This window comes from Mytilus galloprovincialis, chromosome 6 (assembly GCF_965363235.1).
Source record: "Mytilus galloprovincialis chromosome 6, xbMytGall1.hap1.1, whole genome shotgun sequence".
NCBI classification, from domain to species: Eukaryota; Metazoa; Mollusca; class Bivalvia; order Mytilida; family Mytilidae; genus Mytilus; species Mytilus galloprovincialis.
The window spans coordinates 27,193,636-27,211,554 of NC_134843.1; the positions used below are offsets into that span (position 1 = coordinate 27,193,636).

A 17,919-nucleotide genomic window follows, 5' to 3' on the forward strand; every position below is an offset into this window, starting at 1 on the left:
ATCGGACTCGGACTTCTCTTGAACTGAATTTTAATGTGCGTATTGTTATTCTTTTACTTTTCTACATTGGCTAGAGGTATAGGGGGAGGGTTGAGATCTCATAAACATGTTTAACCCCGCCGCAATTTTGCGCCTGTCCCAAGTCAGGAGCCTCTGGCCTTTGTTAGTCTTGTATGATTTTAAATTTTAGTTTCTTGTGTATAATTCGGAGTTTAGTATGACGTCCATTATCACTGTACTATTATGCATATTTTAGGGGCCAGCTGAAGGACACCTACGGGTGCGGGAATTCTCGCTACATTGAAGACCCATTGGTTGCCTTCGGCTGTTGTTTGCTCTATGGTCGGGTGGTTGTCGCTTTGACATATTCACCATTTCCTTTCTCAATTTTATAATATACGAGTTGCTTGGCATTCATGTGTTATGACATAATGTATAGATTAGCCAATAAGCAATAAGTTATGATATAATTTTCAGAGAGAAAATATTGGGCTGTTCAAAGTCAAAAATATTGGTTGCCACAGCATCATAATTTTTGTTATGTTTTGACGAGTGCTTTTTATAATTTGAAGCTTGTCATCGAGTATAGGCTTATGTCAATCGTTGTTGGTCTTTTTGTGTCTATTTGGTTAAATATGTGTGTTAATGTTGCTATTTGCATGATCTTTGCTATTTAGAATCGTACGCATGTAAAGGTTTTTATTAAAAATGCATTCTTTATAGCATTATTAAAGAAAAAGACCAATGAAAAATAGTGTCTGTTCGACGTTAATTCAATTTAACCTAAATGCTGAAAATGATGACCACCTGTCGTAAAGTTCAACGCTTCCATCAACATTTCTAACGTTAATAGCATCACCAACATGAAGTTCAACCACCGCTGTTCCTGTCGCTGAATCGCAACCACTTGACGTATGGCCTACGTAATATTCCATGAATTGCCAATTGTTTCTATAAATTGCAAATCTGGAATCGCTGCTTGAACAACTCATTACTGTAACAAGGATTATATAAAGTCCTTTCTTCTCACAAATAAAAGTTCCAGTATTCTTAATCGAAGACACGTTAGATATTCCAAATGAGGATTTGATGGCAGGGAATTTAAGCTGGTAACCAGCATATTTACGTCCATTTCCTGCACCAAATGCTGTGAAACCAACTGAAAAAGGATATATCATAGTAAATTAACTACTTCAAATTGAAATAGTAAATAATCAAATTAATTCTTGTTTTCAAATAAACATCTAAGGAATTAAAAAAAAATACCTGAAAAAAGTTCTAGAATTCTGAATTTTACGTTACCCATATAACAGTACCATAAGGAATTTTTATCATCGGATATACATGGTAGTTGGGACGTTTAATCCGATGTCCTGTTTAGGAGATAGTCGCCCTATTTACACATATATATAAGAACCCCTCCAATAATTTTCAAAGGCTTCCTTTTGAATATTCTTAAAACAACTGTATACATTACCAAACTTTCTTAAAACATAATTATACATTACCAAACTTTCTTAAAACATTGTTATACATTACCAAACTTTCTTAAAACATTTTTATACATTAACAAACTTTCTTAAAACATTTTTATACATTAACAAACGCACCATTTTTGCATGTCAAAGTCCAAAGGACAAGGTAGAACCAAGTTACATAGGTTTTTAAAATGCGGTCCTATTTATTCAGCAAAAATGGATTATTGCCTGATAATGTTACTTATCAAAATATTCAAGTTTAGAAGAAATATGTTATAGAAAATAAGATTAAGCCAAGACCTGATGACATGTATGTTGTTCTTGACGACTTTTGAAGAAATGTATTTTTTTTTTGCAAAAATAGGATAATCGTTAAATCAACATAGAGCTTACTGCAGGCGTCGCAAAAATATTTTCTTGCAAGAGAAAAGAAAATACAAATTACACAAGCCTTTTATTTAGTTACGGTTGTGCTCGATTTGATAGTTATGCATTAGTCCGATATTACTCAAACGACTGTTTTGCCAGACAATCTACGACCCCATAAATGAAAGTAAAAAAATACGATTATTGCAAAATGTTGTCAATTACTGTCATATGATTATCTCGCTTGTATTACATTGGAAAAGGCTTTTTTGTTCACCGAAAGTTTCATAAAAGTACATATATTCAAATTTTAATTTTTGAAAAACCGAGATAGATTGATATATATATATATATTGAATAAATAGAGCAAAGTTGTCCCACATCGAAATGTACTTTTTCCTTTTGCACATTTCTCAACGGCCTACCCATTATTCATAACAGTGAGTGAGACCTATTTCATTTACTTGTTAGTATTGTTAGTTTGATCTCTTACCGAAAATTAATACAATATTTGCAACTGGACATTGAAAAAAAAAATACCACCACTAACTAATAAATGTTTAAACCTCCATGTATCGCTACATATCGTATTAAGTTATCGATAATCCTTAAATGTGACAATATCTTTATTCAAATTATAAGCTTTTTCAAACAATAAAATGCATCTACCTTGTGAGAGCTCTCAGTACTAAAGATCTACAAACTTACCATATTCGTTATATTTCTGAATCTGTCGTGTATTATTATCAATTTTGGCTATTAGAGTTTGCTGACTATTGTCAACTAATACCTTCATACTAGCCATTATAAGGCTCTGATTATTTTCCATAGATTTAGCATTGCTCTCCAGTACGATAATTCGTTGTTTACTTGTGTTTTGGTCATTATGCATTGCAATCAAGTCCTGGCTACGGGCCTGGTTACTGACAATTACGGATTGGATATCGGCTGTCAATGTTTGAACCTTCTGTTTAACGTTGCTTAATGTCTGAAGTTGGTCGATAGATTTAACTTGTTTAAGATTTATAACTTCCTGTTCCAACATCGAGGTCTTATTTTGAGTAGAAGCCAACTCCTGCTCTAATTTTAGTTTCATGGATTCAAATTTCGAAGTAAGCTCCTGATATTTCGCTTCCAGTTCCTCTGTCTCATTCTTTGGTTTCGTCATCGGTGGTTGAGTGGACACGCTTTGACAAGTGTTGCACTGCTGCGCCAATGTATCAAATTTTGCCTCCAAATTTAAGACATATTGTTGCAACTGCATTCTCGTTTTTCTTTCATCAAGAAAGAATCTAAATAATGTTTCGTAGTGATCATCAGTCATCAGTCCATTTTTAGGTGGTAATGATGTACTGGAATCAAGCAGAAAAGCACCAGAAACGGAGAGTACGCAAGCTAAAAGCAGAACTTTCATGAACATATCGATAGGTATATCTCTGTGCGTACAAATATTTTATCAGTATGTTTATATTTAGAAACCTGCATTGATAACCTTTTTATCTCAAAGTACAAGGTTCACTTGTTAAAATTCTTGTCTGTAAAGGAAATCAGTTATCCAGTATTTTAGTTTAAAGTATAATTATATAGAAAAGGAGAGCGTTGGACCTTCGATAGCATATTAAACTCTGCCTGGAATTTACTGACATTTAAAGGGGCATTTAGCCATTAAATTTATGTTCACCGACTCAAATTCTCACATTTGATTTATGAAACACTGAAAAGTATATCCAAACAATAAAAATTTAGCCTAAAAACAATTAACAACGCATGGACTCTGTGATATGTATCAACACTTGGTGTGTATTTCATTTACGACGCCATCTACTTTACTATCGAGATGACCTACTAAGACTTCCCGATATAAAAAACGTAAATATACATAGATATTGATCACGTACAGTATTGGATTTTTCTAGGTCTGTTTGATTTCATGTTACAGTTGAAGAAATGTGTTCATCATCGTTTTTACCTGTATAAGAATGATTTTTTGTGTGGATCGAGTTAGTCAACGAAATAGTTCACCCTTGTTTCTCTTACAAAGTTGAAATTATTATTCTTTAAATAGCTAAACACGCCTGGTACATGCGTTTTCAATGTCCAGATAAGGGAACATGAATACAGATTCACATGAGGTCGAATCATTGCTTTGCAAGCCAATAATTATATCAGCGATATTTTTTGTATGTCATTTTCAATTCCGAATTGTCTTCTCATAACGAAATATTGCAAAACTCCGCTTTTATAGATTCTTGAAACAAAAAGAATCCGATGTTACATTTTTGTTTCATTCGTAGCTTATCCCCCCTACAATTTTTTTTGTTTAATTTAGTTATCAATCATTTGTGCTTGATAAAATGATATAATACATGTATGTAGTATGTGTATATACGCTTAAAAGTAAATACATACTTAAAATCATGTACAAACATAATGGCAATTTAAGCTGTCTCCGTGATTTTATCCAGATGTATGATTGTTGTATTAAATTTAGTTAGTGACAATGGTAGTTCCATTTATGATGGAAAAAGAAATCCTTGAAAACTTAATTTAAAAGTACTTTAAAACCATTTAGGCGCTTAATGATTATTACAGTCAATTGGTAGTAATCCTGACTTCATAGCAAATAAGATTTCGTAAAACGGAAATGTGTGAACTTTGATTCCAATCATGGAAACAACAAGTAAATTAAAATTTCTTCAAAATAATTCATCAGAAAACGTTCTAGCTTCAAAATGTGTTATTAGAAAATTATCTAATGGTAATTCTAAAGTTCTTCCATCCCCTTTTCCCTCCTTTTTGTAGTAATAGTAGAATAAGATTTACAGGATCTCAAACTAAATAGATGCATAATTTATTTAAAGCTATTTATATAAACAAAAACACAATTCTGCTATAAGCAGTTTGTTAAATACGCCACAGCTGTGATTTACATGTCTTTAAGCCGATATATTCTTAAATCAATAAAGAAACGATGTTAAAAGAACTGCTTATAAACGGTTAGCTGAATACCAACAAAATACGCAAATATGACTTTGAGTCATTTTCTTGTTTATAAATGACACGTATATGATACTTTTTTAAAGAAAAAAAACGAAGTAAAGATGCGGTACGGTCTTTGTTATATTCTAGTCATTCTAGCCGTTATTGCTTGGACATCCGGTTACTCAAGCAGTCAAGGTAGCAGTAGTGGATCTTCTACCAGCTGTGTCAACGGAGTATGTAACACTGTAGAGGATAAAGGTGGCGTACAATGTGAAGGTGATGATTGCAAAAAGCAATATTCCAATACTATTTGTCATAATGGGAAATGTACCCATACCGGAAATGCTAATCCAGGGGATTTCCTTAAAGATAATTTCAAGGATATGAACATGGACGATATGGGTTTTGGTGACGATGACTTTGGTGATGATTTCGAAGATTTTGGAATGGATGATTTGTATTGAAGATATATACATAGTAAGTTGTTATATAAAAAAAAATATGCGGTATGATTATCAATGAGACAACTCTCCACCAAAGACCCAATAGAAGGTTAGCAACTATATGTCCCGTTGGACCGATAAAACTCGCTATGAAACAGAAGAAACAAACTTTACATTTCCTTACAATGTATGAATACATGTATTATATAATTTCAAACAGTAGGATCCGTTTATGTTTTTCAAAAAAGTTGAGGATGTTCGAAGTGTTTGAACACTGTGTAACAGTATGTTTCGTGGGTGCGATTTGGATCGATTTATACGTAGAATTTTTTTTTGTCCTTTATAAAACCGACATTGTTTTTTTTTTTATCTTAGTGAAAGTGTACCAAAGTTTGAGTAATCTATCTTAATGCAAGAAAATCACTGTAGCACAGTCTACAAAAGTATAATACTTATACTGCCATTAAGAGATTGATCATTATTTCGAAATAAATGTGAAGATAAAGCCTAAGTGTATTGGGTGATGTCTGATATACTGTAGATGTTTTAAAAAATAATCGGATATATTTGAAAATAAAATCTTATGCACCTTTATGTAAAAGATGCAATGTTTTGTCGATACGTGTAATTATTTGAAGTTTAGGAATATAGAAATGATATAAAAATAAAAAAGATATGGTTTCCTTGTAATAAGACAAATCTCTACAATTGTACACAAACTGGTGTAGAAGGGCATCAGATAAATTTCACCGTTGACTTACTATAAAAACAACGGAAAATATGGGACACATATGATACCCCGCTTGCATATAACATTATAAATGGACATAATTAGATACATGTAACTGTACAAGTGACGCCACCCCAAATTCATTATTATCTGTATTGTATGGCAATGAGCATTGTGTATAAGTTTTATAACATTTATTGAGACAAACTAAAGTTAGATCACGGAAACCAATTTTGGGATGGAAATTTTGACGTGTAACACTCAACATGAGATTGGCAATTACTGTTCGAGTCTCCTCTGCCTGAATAATGCACCGCTATATAAAGCTGCTTTCCCCTTCCGAAGCACCTGAGATTACCCTCAGTTTTGTGTGGGGTTCGTGTTGCTTAGTTTTTAGTTACATGTATATCTATGTTGTGTTTTTTTAAATTTATTGTTTGTTTATTGGTATTTTTCTTTTATAGCCATGGCGTTTTCTGTTTATTTTCGACATAGGAGTTTGAATGTCCCTCTGGTGTCTTTCGCTTCTCTTTTTATATTTTACTAGTATTTACATTTATAATGGGCATGCAACGTTTATTTTTAGATAAAGAAGACGTCAATGGATCAACACATGAAAAGATGCAAAATAAGTTATTACCCGAAATAAAATATGTCTTCAACTTTCGTACTTGTCTTGAAAGTGACGTGTAAAGTCGAGACAACTCTCCACAAGGGACCAAATGACACAGAAATTAACAACTATAGGTCATTGTACAGCCTTTAACAATGAGCAAAGCCAATACTGCATGTCAGCTATTACAGGTCCCGAAATGACAGTGTAAAACAATTCAAACAAGAAAACTAACGGCCTGATTTGCATGTATGTACACATCAACAAACGACAACCACTGAATTACAGGCTCCTGACATGGGACAGGCACATACATACAAAATGTGGCGGGGTTACAGCCGATTTTAATAAGTATGTAGCTAAAGGTAATATCTTTTGTTAGCTTGCTTGCTAGCTGAACCATGAAGTCATTGTCATTATGTAATCTACCCTCCTTTAAGAGTAGACTAGTCCGACAGATAAACAATCTATCTGTGTGTAGGACTAGGCTATTTTGAAAGGAGGATAGTATACCTAACAATGATTGCACGGTTCAGATATTGCCTTTAGCTACATACTCATCGACTGAGAACATGTTAGCGGGATCCCAACCCTCCCCATACCTGGGAAATGGTGTAACAGTACAACATAAGAACGAACTATCGAAATCAGTTGACAAGGCTGCACTCATCAGATGGTTTCAAATAGAAATACATCTAACAATAACACAGAGTAGAAGTTTGTTACAATCAGCTAAATTGGTTGATCATTGGTGTTTGCTTCAAACCATTTAAGCGCAATAGGCTCTATCGCGGTGACAGTTATGCCTTACATAGTCAAGTTTATGGCAATGATACTTTAAAGACGTAAATTAAGTCATATCAAACAATACAGTAAAACATAAGACCTAGAAAAAATACTTTAGACTTAGTAAACACAGTTCTTAACGAAGGAGGAGATCATTTATCAGGAGTGGATCCAGGGTTGTAGTTGATATTTATGCCTTGAGTCAACCACTGATACTAAAGTTTTTTTTCTGTCAACACTCTTATCGTTGTGCCAATAACCGTAAAACATCTCCAAAATTTACCACGTCATCCTGTTCAACAAATAATCTTGCTGGTGATAATTCGTATGTTAAACAATTAACAGTCGGAGAAGTCTGTCGAATTGAGGCCTCTCAAACAAGGCTAAGTTGCATCAAATTTCTAATACAGCTTACCACAGTCTAGTGCTTTATCATTGGCTTGAGAAAAAACATCAATCCCTTAAAAAGAATAGAAAAGTTTAAATGTGCTATGATTTTTACACATGTATATTAAACATAAAAATTTATATTTAATTGGCATGTTGTAAAACACAGTTAGTGTTTTGATCTGTCGTATCTAGAATAAATTGTTTGTAAGTGTTTTCATTGACATGTATGGGGAAAAAAAATCAAGTTGAGAATCGAAACGGGAATGTGTTTAAGGGATAACAACCCGACCAAAGATAAAAAAAAAAAAACCCATCCCAAAACCACCAAAGGGTCTTCAACATAGTGAGAAAATCCCGCAGCGGAGGCGGGTTTCAGCTGAACCCTTACCAAAAATTTGTACTAGACTAACAAAGAGCAGATGCTCCTAACTTAGGACTGGCAAATAACGCGTCGTGAGTTAACATGTTTTGTGAGATCTCGCCTCTTATACTTCTAGCCAATGTGGAATTAACAAAAGAAAAAGAAAAGTTGGAATATATTATCTGTCGGTTTCATTCCTTTGATAGGTTCCATATTAGAATAACTCAATTTAGTGTATAAAATTGAGAAAGGAAATGGGGAATGTGTCAAAGCGACAACAACCCGACCATAGAGCAGACAACAGCCGAAGGCCACCAATGGGTCTTCAATGTAGCGAGAATTCCCGCACCCGAAGGTGTCCTTCAGCTGGCCCCTAAAATATGTATACTAGTACAGTGATAATGGACTACATACTAAACTCCGAATTATACACAAGAAACTAAAATTAAAAATCATACAAGACTAACAAAGGCCAGAGGCTCCTGACTTGGGACAGGCGCAAAATTGCGGCGGGGTTAAACATGTTTATGAGATCTCAACCCTCCCCCTATACCTCTAGCCAATGTAGAAAAGTAAACGCATAACAATACGCACATTAAAATTCAGTTCAAGAGAAGTCCGAGTCCGATGTCAAAAAATGTAACAAAAGAAAATAAATAAAATGACAATAATACATAAATAACAACAGACTACTAGCAGTTAACTGACATTCCAGCTCCTGACCTCAATTAAACTGATTGAAAGATTATGTCTTCATCATATGAATATCAGGCACAATCCCTCCCGTTAGGGGTTTAGTAACATACTATCATAAAATATATGAGAAGAACATAACCCGTATCATGCCAATAACTGTTAAAAAAAATAAATGTGTTTAGTTCCGATGCAAAGACCCTATAAGTGAATCAATATCAAAGCCAAAATATGCAATCTTTAATGACCTGACAACAGTATCGTAACTATATCCCTTCTTAATAAGTCTGTTTAAAGGTTTTGTAAGCTTTTGAGGTGAATACTGACATTTTTGTTCTTTGTAAAGAATATTACCATAAAAGATTGGATGTGAAATACCTGAACGTATAAGATGTCTGCATGTTGAGTTATATTTACGAATTATTTCCTTATAACCGTTTCTTACTCATTGCATATAAACACATTGGTATATGAGTAGACTAAAAAATAGGGGTAGACTTTTGAAAGTACATAAAAATACAATTTACAATAATTTGTTTGCCAAAAAAATGGGCCCCTTGCCAGCCCGGCTCCTACACTAATGAAATTATGATTTCAACTTAACATTTCAAAGGATAATGCACCTTATGGCGCCGCAGTAGATTGTTTTTGTCTTTCGAGGGAAAATGGAGCATTAGGGTATGAAATATTTTCCACTAGTTTCTTCTTCACTTTATAAACGATGAATTTGACCATAAGCTCTTTTTTCTTTTGTAAAGACCAAGACGCCAATTTTGAATAATAAAGTTTTTATGACTTACGGTTTTCAAAAAAAAATTGTTGACACATTTAGACTACTGCTGACAATGATGACAGGAACACCTGATAATAGTAAAGGTAAATTGAATTTCATTTTATTTTTATCTCGAGTTATTAACAATTGTGTATTACATTTTTGTCATATTCATTAATACTGTTACAGTTTAATTATCCTGACTTTTTGTCAGAAAACAAATACTTTTTTTTCTTTTTTTTCTATTTTGATGGCAAATTTTGTTCATTCATTATATTCTTTATTTTTAGAAAAGATTATTTTAAAAAGTGTATGTCAACATGTTTTTGTTTTCCTGGAGAAGCTGAAATAAATAAACTAGAAGATTATTCCAAAACAACCATTTAAAAAAAATCTTTTTTAATATGTTAATCTACAGTAATTTGAGTTGTTTTATAACTTTAATTTTCCCTCTCAATGCTCATCCAAATATAAAGCATTTTTTTTACTAAATTCCTTTAAAAAAATCCGACAAACCTCTGAAACAGAACAAGGCCATCACAGTAAATTGCTATTTTTTCTACACACATTGTTTAATATTTCATTATGTATAAATTTATAATTTTTAATAAACTTAGTCATTCAACAAATGGACTAAAATATATATAAAAAAAAGAAATCTATAATCATGTTTTCGGATATGAAACTAGACGGCAAAATGCCAGTCAGAATCTTCAATAAATTGACAGTCCCAAAACATAATTCATTATAACGGAACATTTCCAATTCAAGCGCCAAATAGTTTCACGTGCATATTTTATACACAAACACGAGTGTATTTAAACCCGAAATAATTGCAAACCCGTTTTACAACTGCTCTAACTGGTTTTGCACATATAAATAGCAAGCTAAATTTCAAATTAAAATACAACGAAATGATTGGCTGAGAAATATAAGAGGGTCTAGAATGGGTTTGCAGAATAGAGAGAAATGGACCAAAAGGCAGAATAAAGACAAAATACAAAAAATAGAGAGAGAATAATAAGGTGCTAAAATATAAAGAATAGAGAATAATGGGCAAAACTTAAAAAGAAAACAAAAAAAATGTGGCCTCCAAATTTAAAGAATTCAGAAATTGAGGACCCCAATCAGACCCTAACATAATGTGAAATCTGTTTACAAACTGGATATATAAATACATGAACACTTTATAGTACATTTAGCAGGAACACTTCATAGCACGTTTAACATCAGGGTATATTTCGACCGGCAGACGATGGACATGAAAACTTTCGCTGTGTTGGTTATATTTCTTACCATGCCATTTAAGTCTATCCAGACTGAGACTGTATGTGAAACAGGAGAGTGTCTGTATGAAGGACAATGCTGGGAAAACTATCGAGGAATACAAACAACCGTCGAAAGGAATGTCCGTACCGGATGTCTGAAAGTTCTTGTCTGCAATGAAGGAATGGTCAAAGTACGGAATGTTTGTAGACATTGATGTAAGTAAATTTCCATTGACTCAGACTAGGTTAAGTGGGAAGCGTTTTACATATCAAGTCGTTGTTTGTCATCACTAATGTAAGTAAATTTCTGTTGACTCGATTAAGTTACGCGGGAGGTTTTTTTTTTACATGTATAGTAACCCGTCGTTTGTACTGAGCGCCAACTACAATACAGTGTATTGCTTAAGTTGCCATTGGTAACTCTCCTTGTATTTTTAATATTTGGATAAAAGATTTGTCGTATTTAGGACATATGATATATGTGAAAGGCAATTCTTGGCACTTTTATTAAGAAATGAAATGACTTATCATTCTGAATTATAACTTCTTCAAAATGTGCAAAAGCAAAAATGAAATATAGAAATTATGTTTTTATCGTCCTTACAGCCTTACGCTCCTTGTGGTCGAAATATAATTGCCTTTCTTCGGAGTTCATTGATTCTATAATGTTTTTCATTTAGTGTGAAACGCGCATACCTGGGAAAAAAAATAGTTGAAAACCAAAAACTTGACAAATCTATCCTACATTTTAACACGTAACTGGATATTTTAAACAATAGTTTAATAGATTATACTAAGAACGGCAAGTGGTCATAAAAAAAATCAGTTAATTTTCTATTACAGATCATTACATGAATAATCATAACGAAAAAAAGGCAAATTTTCTAAAGGGGAAAAGCCTATTTCGCGCTGGTTATCCCTATCCTGTTTTACTTTTAATGTGTATGAAAATAGACGAAACATCTTTTCTGCATAAAATCAAACGAATAATTGTTCACTGCTTGTGCAACTTTTTCTAAGTGATGATATACCAATTAACGTAAATTATATACTCTTGCTATAGTAAACGTAATTTAGGTGGTATGGGAATTGCCTGCATCTTGTGAACTGTAAACTAACAGAACACAATAGGTCTAGATGTTCAATCAAGTCGGACTTTCCCTATCACTGTGCCTAATGTTACGAAGTATCAGCTATTTCATACTGTTCTTCATCTCATTTTCTTACTTAGTAAACGCAATTTAGGTGGTATGAGAATTGTCTGCATCTTGTGAACTGTAAACTAACAGAGCACAATAGGTCTGGATGTTCAATCAGACTTTCCCTATCACTGTGCCTATTGTTACGAAGTATCAGCTATTTCATACTGTCCTTCATCGCATTTTCATGGTTTTAGCGACATCTTAACTATTCCGATGATTATGATATTTAAGCTGGTTCTCCGCTGACTACTACACTAAGCGTAATATAAAGAGATTCCAGTTTATGATTATGATCTAGTCACCTCCTATCCGTCGATTAAGCCAGAATTTGTAAAAAAGTATATTAAGATATCTATTCATCGCGGCTTTTATACGCCCGTCAAAATTTTAATGGGACGTATTATAGTATACAAATGCCCGCCCGGCGTCCGTCCATCTGTCTGTCTGTCCGGCGTCCACATGTCGCACCGTAACTTTAGAGCCATTTATCCAAATTTTATGAAACTTAACATATACTTAGCCAAAAAAGTTTAGCAACAAAAATGTGAAATTTTATTTTATTACAAAATCATAACAACATATAGTTTTAATAATAACAAAATGGAATTACGACATGGCAGAAGCATTCATTAGGATTTTCTTTGTATGGAGCGCGGGAGGGTTAAAATGCGGAAATGAGTATAGTGTTATTCAAAATCAATTTCTCAGCCATGCCCTAAGTGCACCATTGCAGGATTTGCAGTCACACCAGCAGCTGCCCTTATTCAATGCACTACATTTGTGGCCGGAAAAAAACTTATCACGTGTTGACGTAACGCGAAGGTAGCGCTCCTCCCTTGACGATATTTTTTTTTGGTCTACGAGATATCGACCTATCCTGTGCAGTTGCAATTCGTCGAAATCTGTTTGTTAGTCTCTAAACTGTTGCTTTATGCACATTGAATTGAGCCACGATGTCAGCAACATTCATTCCGGCATCAATAATTCCAAGAGCTTTCTGACGGTCACTTTTGGGGAGGCCTAGTTGATGCCCTATGCATTTTTTTCAAAAGTGTATGTGTTTTTCTTACCAATGGTGTGTTTCTGAACGTTAGTGAAAAAGATTTTTTTAATATCGTTTTTAAAGTACAGGAACAGAAGGTAAAACATCAATTACACATGCAAAGCTGAAATGGCGCGAAATCGATCACCAGGAAAAAAGTTGGACAGTTTCGAATTACTGGTAAAACTAAGGATTATATCAATGATGTTTAAATAATTTTTTTCCAAAAACAACAACAACAAAAAAAGTGTTGCTAAACTTTTTTGGCTCAGTATAGTTGTTTCTGATGATGCTAATCAAACGATCTGTATACTTTTGGTAAAAATAAGATTAAAACTTTTTGAGTTGCGGGACTTTATAAAAAATAATAATTTTAGGAGTATCTATTGAACAAACGCATTTATAACGAGCGATGAGGAATGTTATTTTGAACTCGATATCATGATGTCTGCGTTTTATCATGTTTTTAGATCGGTTACAATCCAAACCCGAAAGTTACGTAATGGAAATCTAGTCGACTGCAATACACCGGAATGCTCTCACGGTCATCCGATGTAAAAAGTATTTGTGTATTAGTGTGAGTTCCTGTATTTCAAAAATATTGTATTTAAAGTAAACTATAGTGTTAATTTCTGTATTTTAGATATTCCTGATGTAGCCTACAATGATGAAAGAAAATAACAATACTAGAGAAAATACGACACAGACTTTAGCAGTGCGCTCTTGTTGTTTCAACCACACAACTATTTATTAAAGTAATAATATATGTAATGAACGAAGTATATCTGTGATAATAAACAAATGTGCTACGATTTTGAATTAATTTTCTGTAAGGTCCAATATTTTAGACTGCGAAGATTGAAAATAACAAATGAAAAATGAAAATAATAAATGAAAAAGAGTAAAACAACATGTTTTAAAAAAAAGAGATGAGATGTATGTTAGAGGATTCAAGCCATGAACCTCTATAGCCTTTGTTAGTGTTGTGTATTCATTTTAGTTTGGTTTGTGTGTATGCTTTGGAGTTTAATATGGCGTCCATTTTGCTGAACTAGTAGACATTTTTATCTTTTTTTTTCCGGGTGAGGGATTTTCTCTGTTTTGATGACTCATTGGTGAACTCAGGCTGTTTTCTGTTCTTGTGTGAAAGTTGCCATCTATACTCATTGACACTTTTTTCGTTTGCATTCTCTATTCTATGAGATTTAACGTCAATCAATGAGAAAATACACCAACGACAGTTATAACCAAAATACACTCGCATGGGGCTGGCAAGCTAACAGTTTTCAGAAATGGACCAATGTCAATACAAAATATATCGAGCTCTAAATCGTCACAAGTCGTAAAGTTGAGGTTATATATGTTGAGCTCGTCAGACATACCGATAATTGAATAATGCGCTGCCCATCATTCAAATGCCATTCAACCTGGCTCAATTTCTATAGACAATCTCCTTTATTACACAGAAGAAACCAGACTGGGACTGTCTTCAATGTCTAGAATATGTTGTCAATTACGTTCTAAATCATTTCTTATCAAACAAAAAAATCAAACACCAGACGTAAAAGACGCGTTTCGTGTACAAAAAAAAAATGATTAGTGATGCTCGATAAAAAATAGTCAAAAGGCCAAATAAAATACGACGGTGAAGAGCATTGAGGACCAAATATTCCATAAGGTTTTTGCCAATACAGCCAAGGTACTGTATACCTTCGTAGAACAAAATCCTAGTAGGTATTATGAAAATGTCTTGTAAACCGTTTTTTAGAGCGCGTATTGCTTTTAGAAAATTGGGTTAACAAAGAACTTCCACGAATAATTCGGGTCAGGTGAGCTAACCATTACCACTCAGTCCAAGTATCTAGTCAGATGTCATTTTCCTCATCTGGTTTTCTATATTTTTTGTGTGCTGTTTTTTGGGTCTTTTTGTCGATTTTTATTTTTATTTGGTCATGGCATTGTCCGCTTGTTTTCGACAGATGAGTTTTAATAGTTCTTCCGCCTCTCCTCTAGTACCTGCTGTTATAAACTGATTTTATAAACCAATTTGTAATTTATAATAACAATTGGAATAGTGCACGATTACATCAATTACTAGATACTATAAAGCTGGTTGACTGGTATCTATCGAATGTATTCTCACCTCAGTAGCAAGTGCTTCGGTACCGATTTATAATATACACATTTATAATTTTCCGTTGTTGATAACGTGGTTTTTTTTTTACAAGAAAAGGTTCACTCCCTCAGGAAAAATAAACATAAAACGAATTATTCTATAAGTCATGTAAGTGATTGATTATTAGTTGTGAAAGTTCCTATAAGTCATGTAAGTGATTGATTATCAGTTGTGAAAGTTCCAGTGGCATATATTTCATACATAAAGATTGGTAATTGCAAATTGAGGGTATATTGGATAGTTAACGTCCCCATTTTGATCGGACGTGGCTGCGAATTTGTACATCCAAGTACTAGTAGAGCTTTCTTACAAATTGACGAAAGGTACGAACGAACGTAAGGGGAGCGTGTATTTCATTTCCACGATAACATTTGGAGTCTATATTTTATCCTGAAAAAATGAGATTTTTACTTAATAAATTTTATCCTACACAATTGAAGCATTTCACAAATAAAAAACGCATGTTGTATCTGAAATAAACGAAAATTGTTTGATACGTTGTTTATGTTCATCACGACAACACACATTTGCGCGGGAATTTTCAAGCATGAATTTTAAAACATAAATACAATTTACAAATTGTTTAATGAAATTCTTGAAGTATATTACTTTAAATTGAAACACAAAATTCACAATTATTTTAACATTTATTAGTTTAAGGCTATGCTAATTCGCCTGACAACAAATCTGCTCGTCGCTGTGCCAATCCTGCACACAACTCAACAATTGAACTGAGTTTCCATCTTGGATGACGAAACAGGCTGATAACACTCTACGGTTTCTGTGTAAAATGTTAAATTTTCTTCGAAATCTTTTCTCAGCCCTTGTTTGTCTTATAATTTCTACAGATTTGAAGGGTGTTACAAGTGGATATCCATTTGGATAAATACTGTCAGCCAAGATGTAACACTGTGGTGGTAAATCTAGTGCGTCTCCGGGTCCAATCGGGCCTATACGATGATATGCGTTAGCATCATTGTCATGTCCGAGAAAACCTGAGTGGATATAACAGATTTTTTTGTCGTTGTCACAGATAACCTGCAAACATAATAAATGGGTGTAGTTTTTAATTTATTCGTCAAAAATGGAGAAAAAATCCTATTGTATGGCATCTTTATTGTTATTTAAACATTATACATTAAAGATTATTTATTAACATTGAAGATGACCTTAACCTTGTAACTGATTGATCTTACATTCCTTTCCGCTTGAACGCATTTGACGGTTAACGGTCTGCTCGATTACTAAATAGTGATATATACAGTATTCGTTGCTGCACAAATTACAATCTGAATGATCAATGGTAAGTGATGAAAACAATTATTGAATGTATTTCGATATTCTGTCATCTTTTATTTATTGTGTAACATATGGCAATATATCATTTCATTGGCGGATCCAGAAGGGGGGGGGGGGGGGGTGTCGGCAGTTGGAACCCTCTTTTTTTTGCCGATCAATTCCTTTGAATCGGAGCATATAGCTGGAACCCCCTCCCTTTATAAAATGGCTGTATCCGCATTTTGTCATAGGTGGAGAGTTGTCTCATTGGCAATCTATCCCACATCTTCTTGCTTTTATAGTATGGTGGAAAGGATAACCCCCATCAACGTCTAAAACGCGATTATGGTGTATTTTTGAATACAATAGATTTGCCAATGAGGATTTTTCTGTAATGCAAGCATACCTGAGTATGGATACAGTGGTATTTTCTGTGGCCACTATAGAAATCCTGCTGCGGTTCTGTTGAGGGAATCAGGATCTCATGTGATGTTCCATCAATCATGCCAACCACATTGGGCATCTCTGGCCATTTTCCTCTGCGGTTCAGCCATTCCTGTCTAGTTGGCCACCGAACGTTGGGGGCACATATCTCCCACAAAATAATCCACATTTTTTTAATAATTAGTCCAACAGTTGCAATACTGATACCAAAACTCATAGACAGAAGTGTATACGTGGGGTATTGTCTCAACCAAATAAGTGTCAATAAAATTCGATTTTGAACTGAAGTAATTTCTTTTCCATGCAAATTTAGGTTTTGAGAAACGTCGATGACGATGTTCTGAAAAGAAGTGGTCGATTCTCCGGTAAGTATCCAAAATTCATACGGTCGTTGAATAACAACAGAGTAAACATCATTTACGATAAATTCGTCTCCATCAGCGTTATCTAAAATTCTACTTCTAATACTGAAATTATAGAGGATCGGTGGTCTTCTTCTAGAAATCAAATACTGTCTAAAGTTTTGTAACAAAATAAGAAAGTACATATCATCATTAGCGTTGAACAGTGGAGGTGGACATGCGGTAAGCGATTTATATCTCATATAAGTCATCAAAATTAACATAAAACTTCTGCGTTGTTGTTCATTCATTGTATTTGCTTATGTAACTTATTATAAGTTTATCAATCAGACAGACCTTTTTACCTATATGTATATCAAACGTTGGTTTCGCGCACGATTTCGTGCACACGTTGTGTTCGATTGGTCAGCACATACATGTATCATATAGCATTCAATTACAAGCAATGGCAGGGCGTACACATATAGACATTTCTCTGATTGAGTTGACAGCAATAGTTAAAGGATATAGACAATTTGGCAACAACTGGGGAT

At 33.7% G+C, this 17,919-nt stretch overlaps 1 protein-coding gene and 1 long non-coding RNA gene across 2 annotated transcripts; one reads left to right on the forward strand and one right to left on the reverse strand.

Moving 5' to 3' along the window:
* Window positions 1-687: 687 nt before the first annotated feature.
* On the reverse strand, window positions 688-3,279 carry LOC143079290 (uncharacterized). The gene is made up of 2 exons (XM_076254537.1): window positions 2,553-3,279; window positions 688-1,159 (listed from the first exon to the last, which is right to left on the reverse strand). The coding sequence occupies exons 1-2, from the start codon at window positions 3,262-3,264 to the stop codon at window positions 774-776; spliced, it is 1,098 nt and encodes a 365-aa protein (XP_076110652.1). The 5' UTR covers window positions 3,265-3,279; the 3' UTR covers window positions 688-773.
* Window positions 3,280-10,815: 7,536 nt separating this feature from the next.
* Window positions 10,816-13,938, forward strand: LOC143079291 (uncharacterized). The gene is made up of 2 exons (XR_012979370.1): window positions 10,816-11,098; window positions 13,770-13,938. It is a non-coding gene; the product is annotated as an uncharacterized LOC143079291 (long non-coding RNA).
* The last annotated feature ends 3,981 nt before the right edge of the window (window positions 13,939-17,919 follow it).

What these genes read in the sequence shown, in the direction of transcription:
- LOC143079290 (XM_076254537.1), bottom strand. Translation starts at nt 3,264, where the DNA reads ATGTTCATGAAAGTTCTGCTTTTAGCTTGCGTACTCTCCGTTTCTGGT. An exon ending in TCAGAAATATAACGAATATG is followed by an intron (nt 1,160 to 2,552) that starts GTAAGTTTGTAG and finishes ATCCTTTTTCAG; the next exon opens with TTGGTTTCACAGCATTTGGT.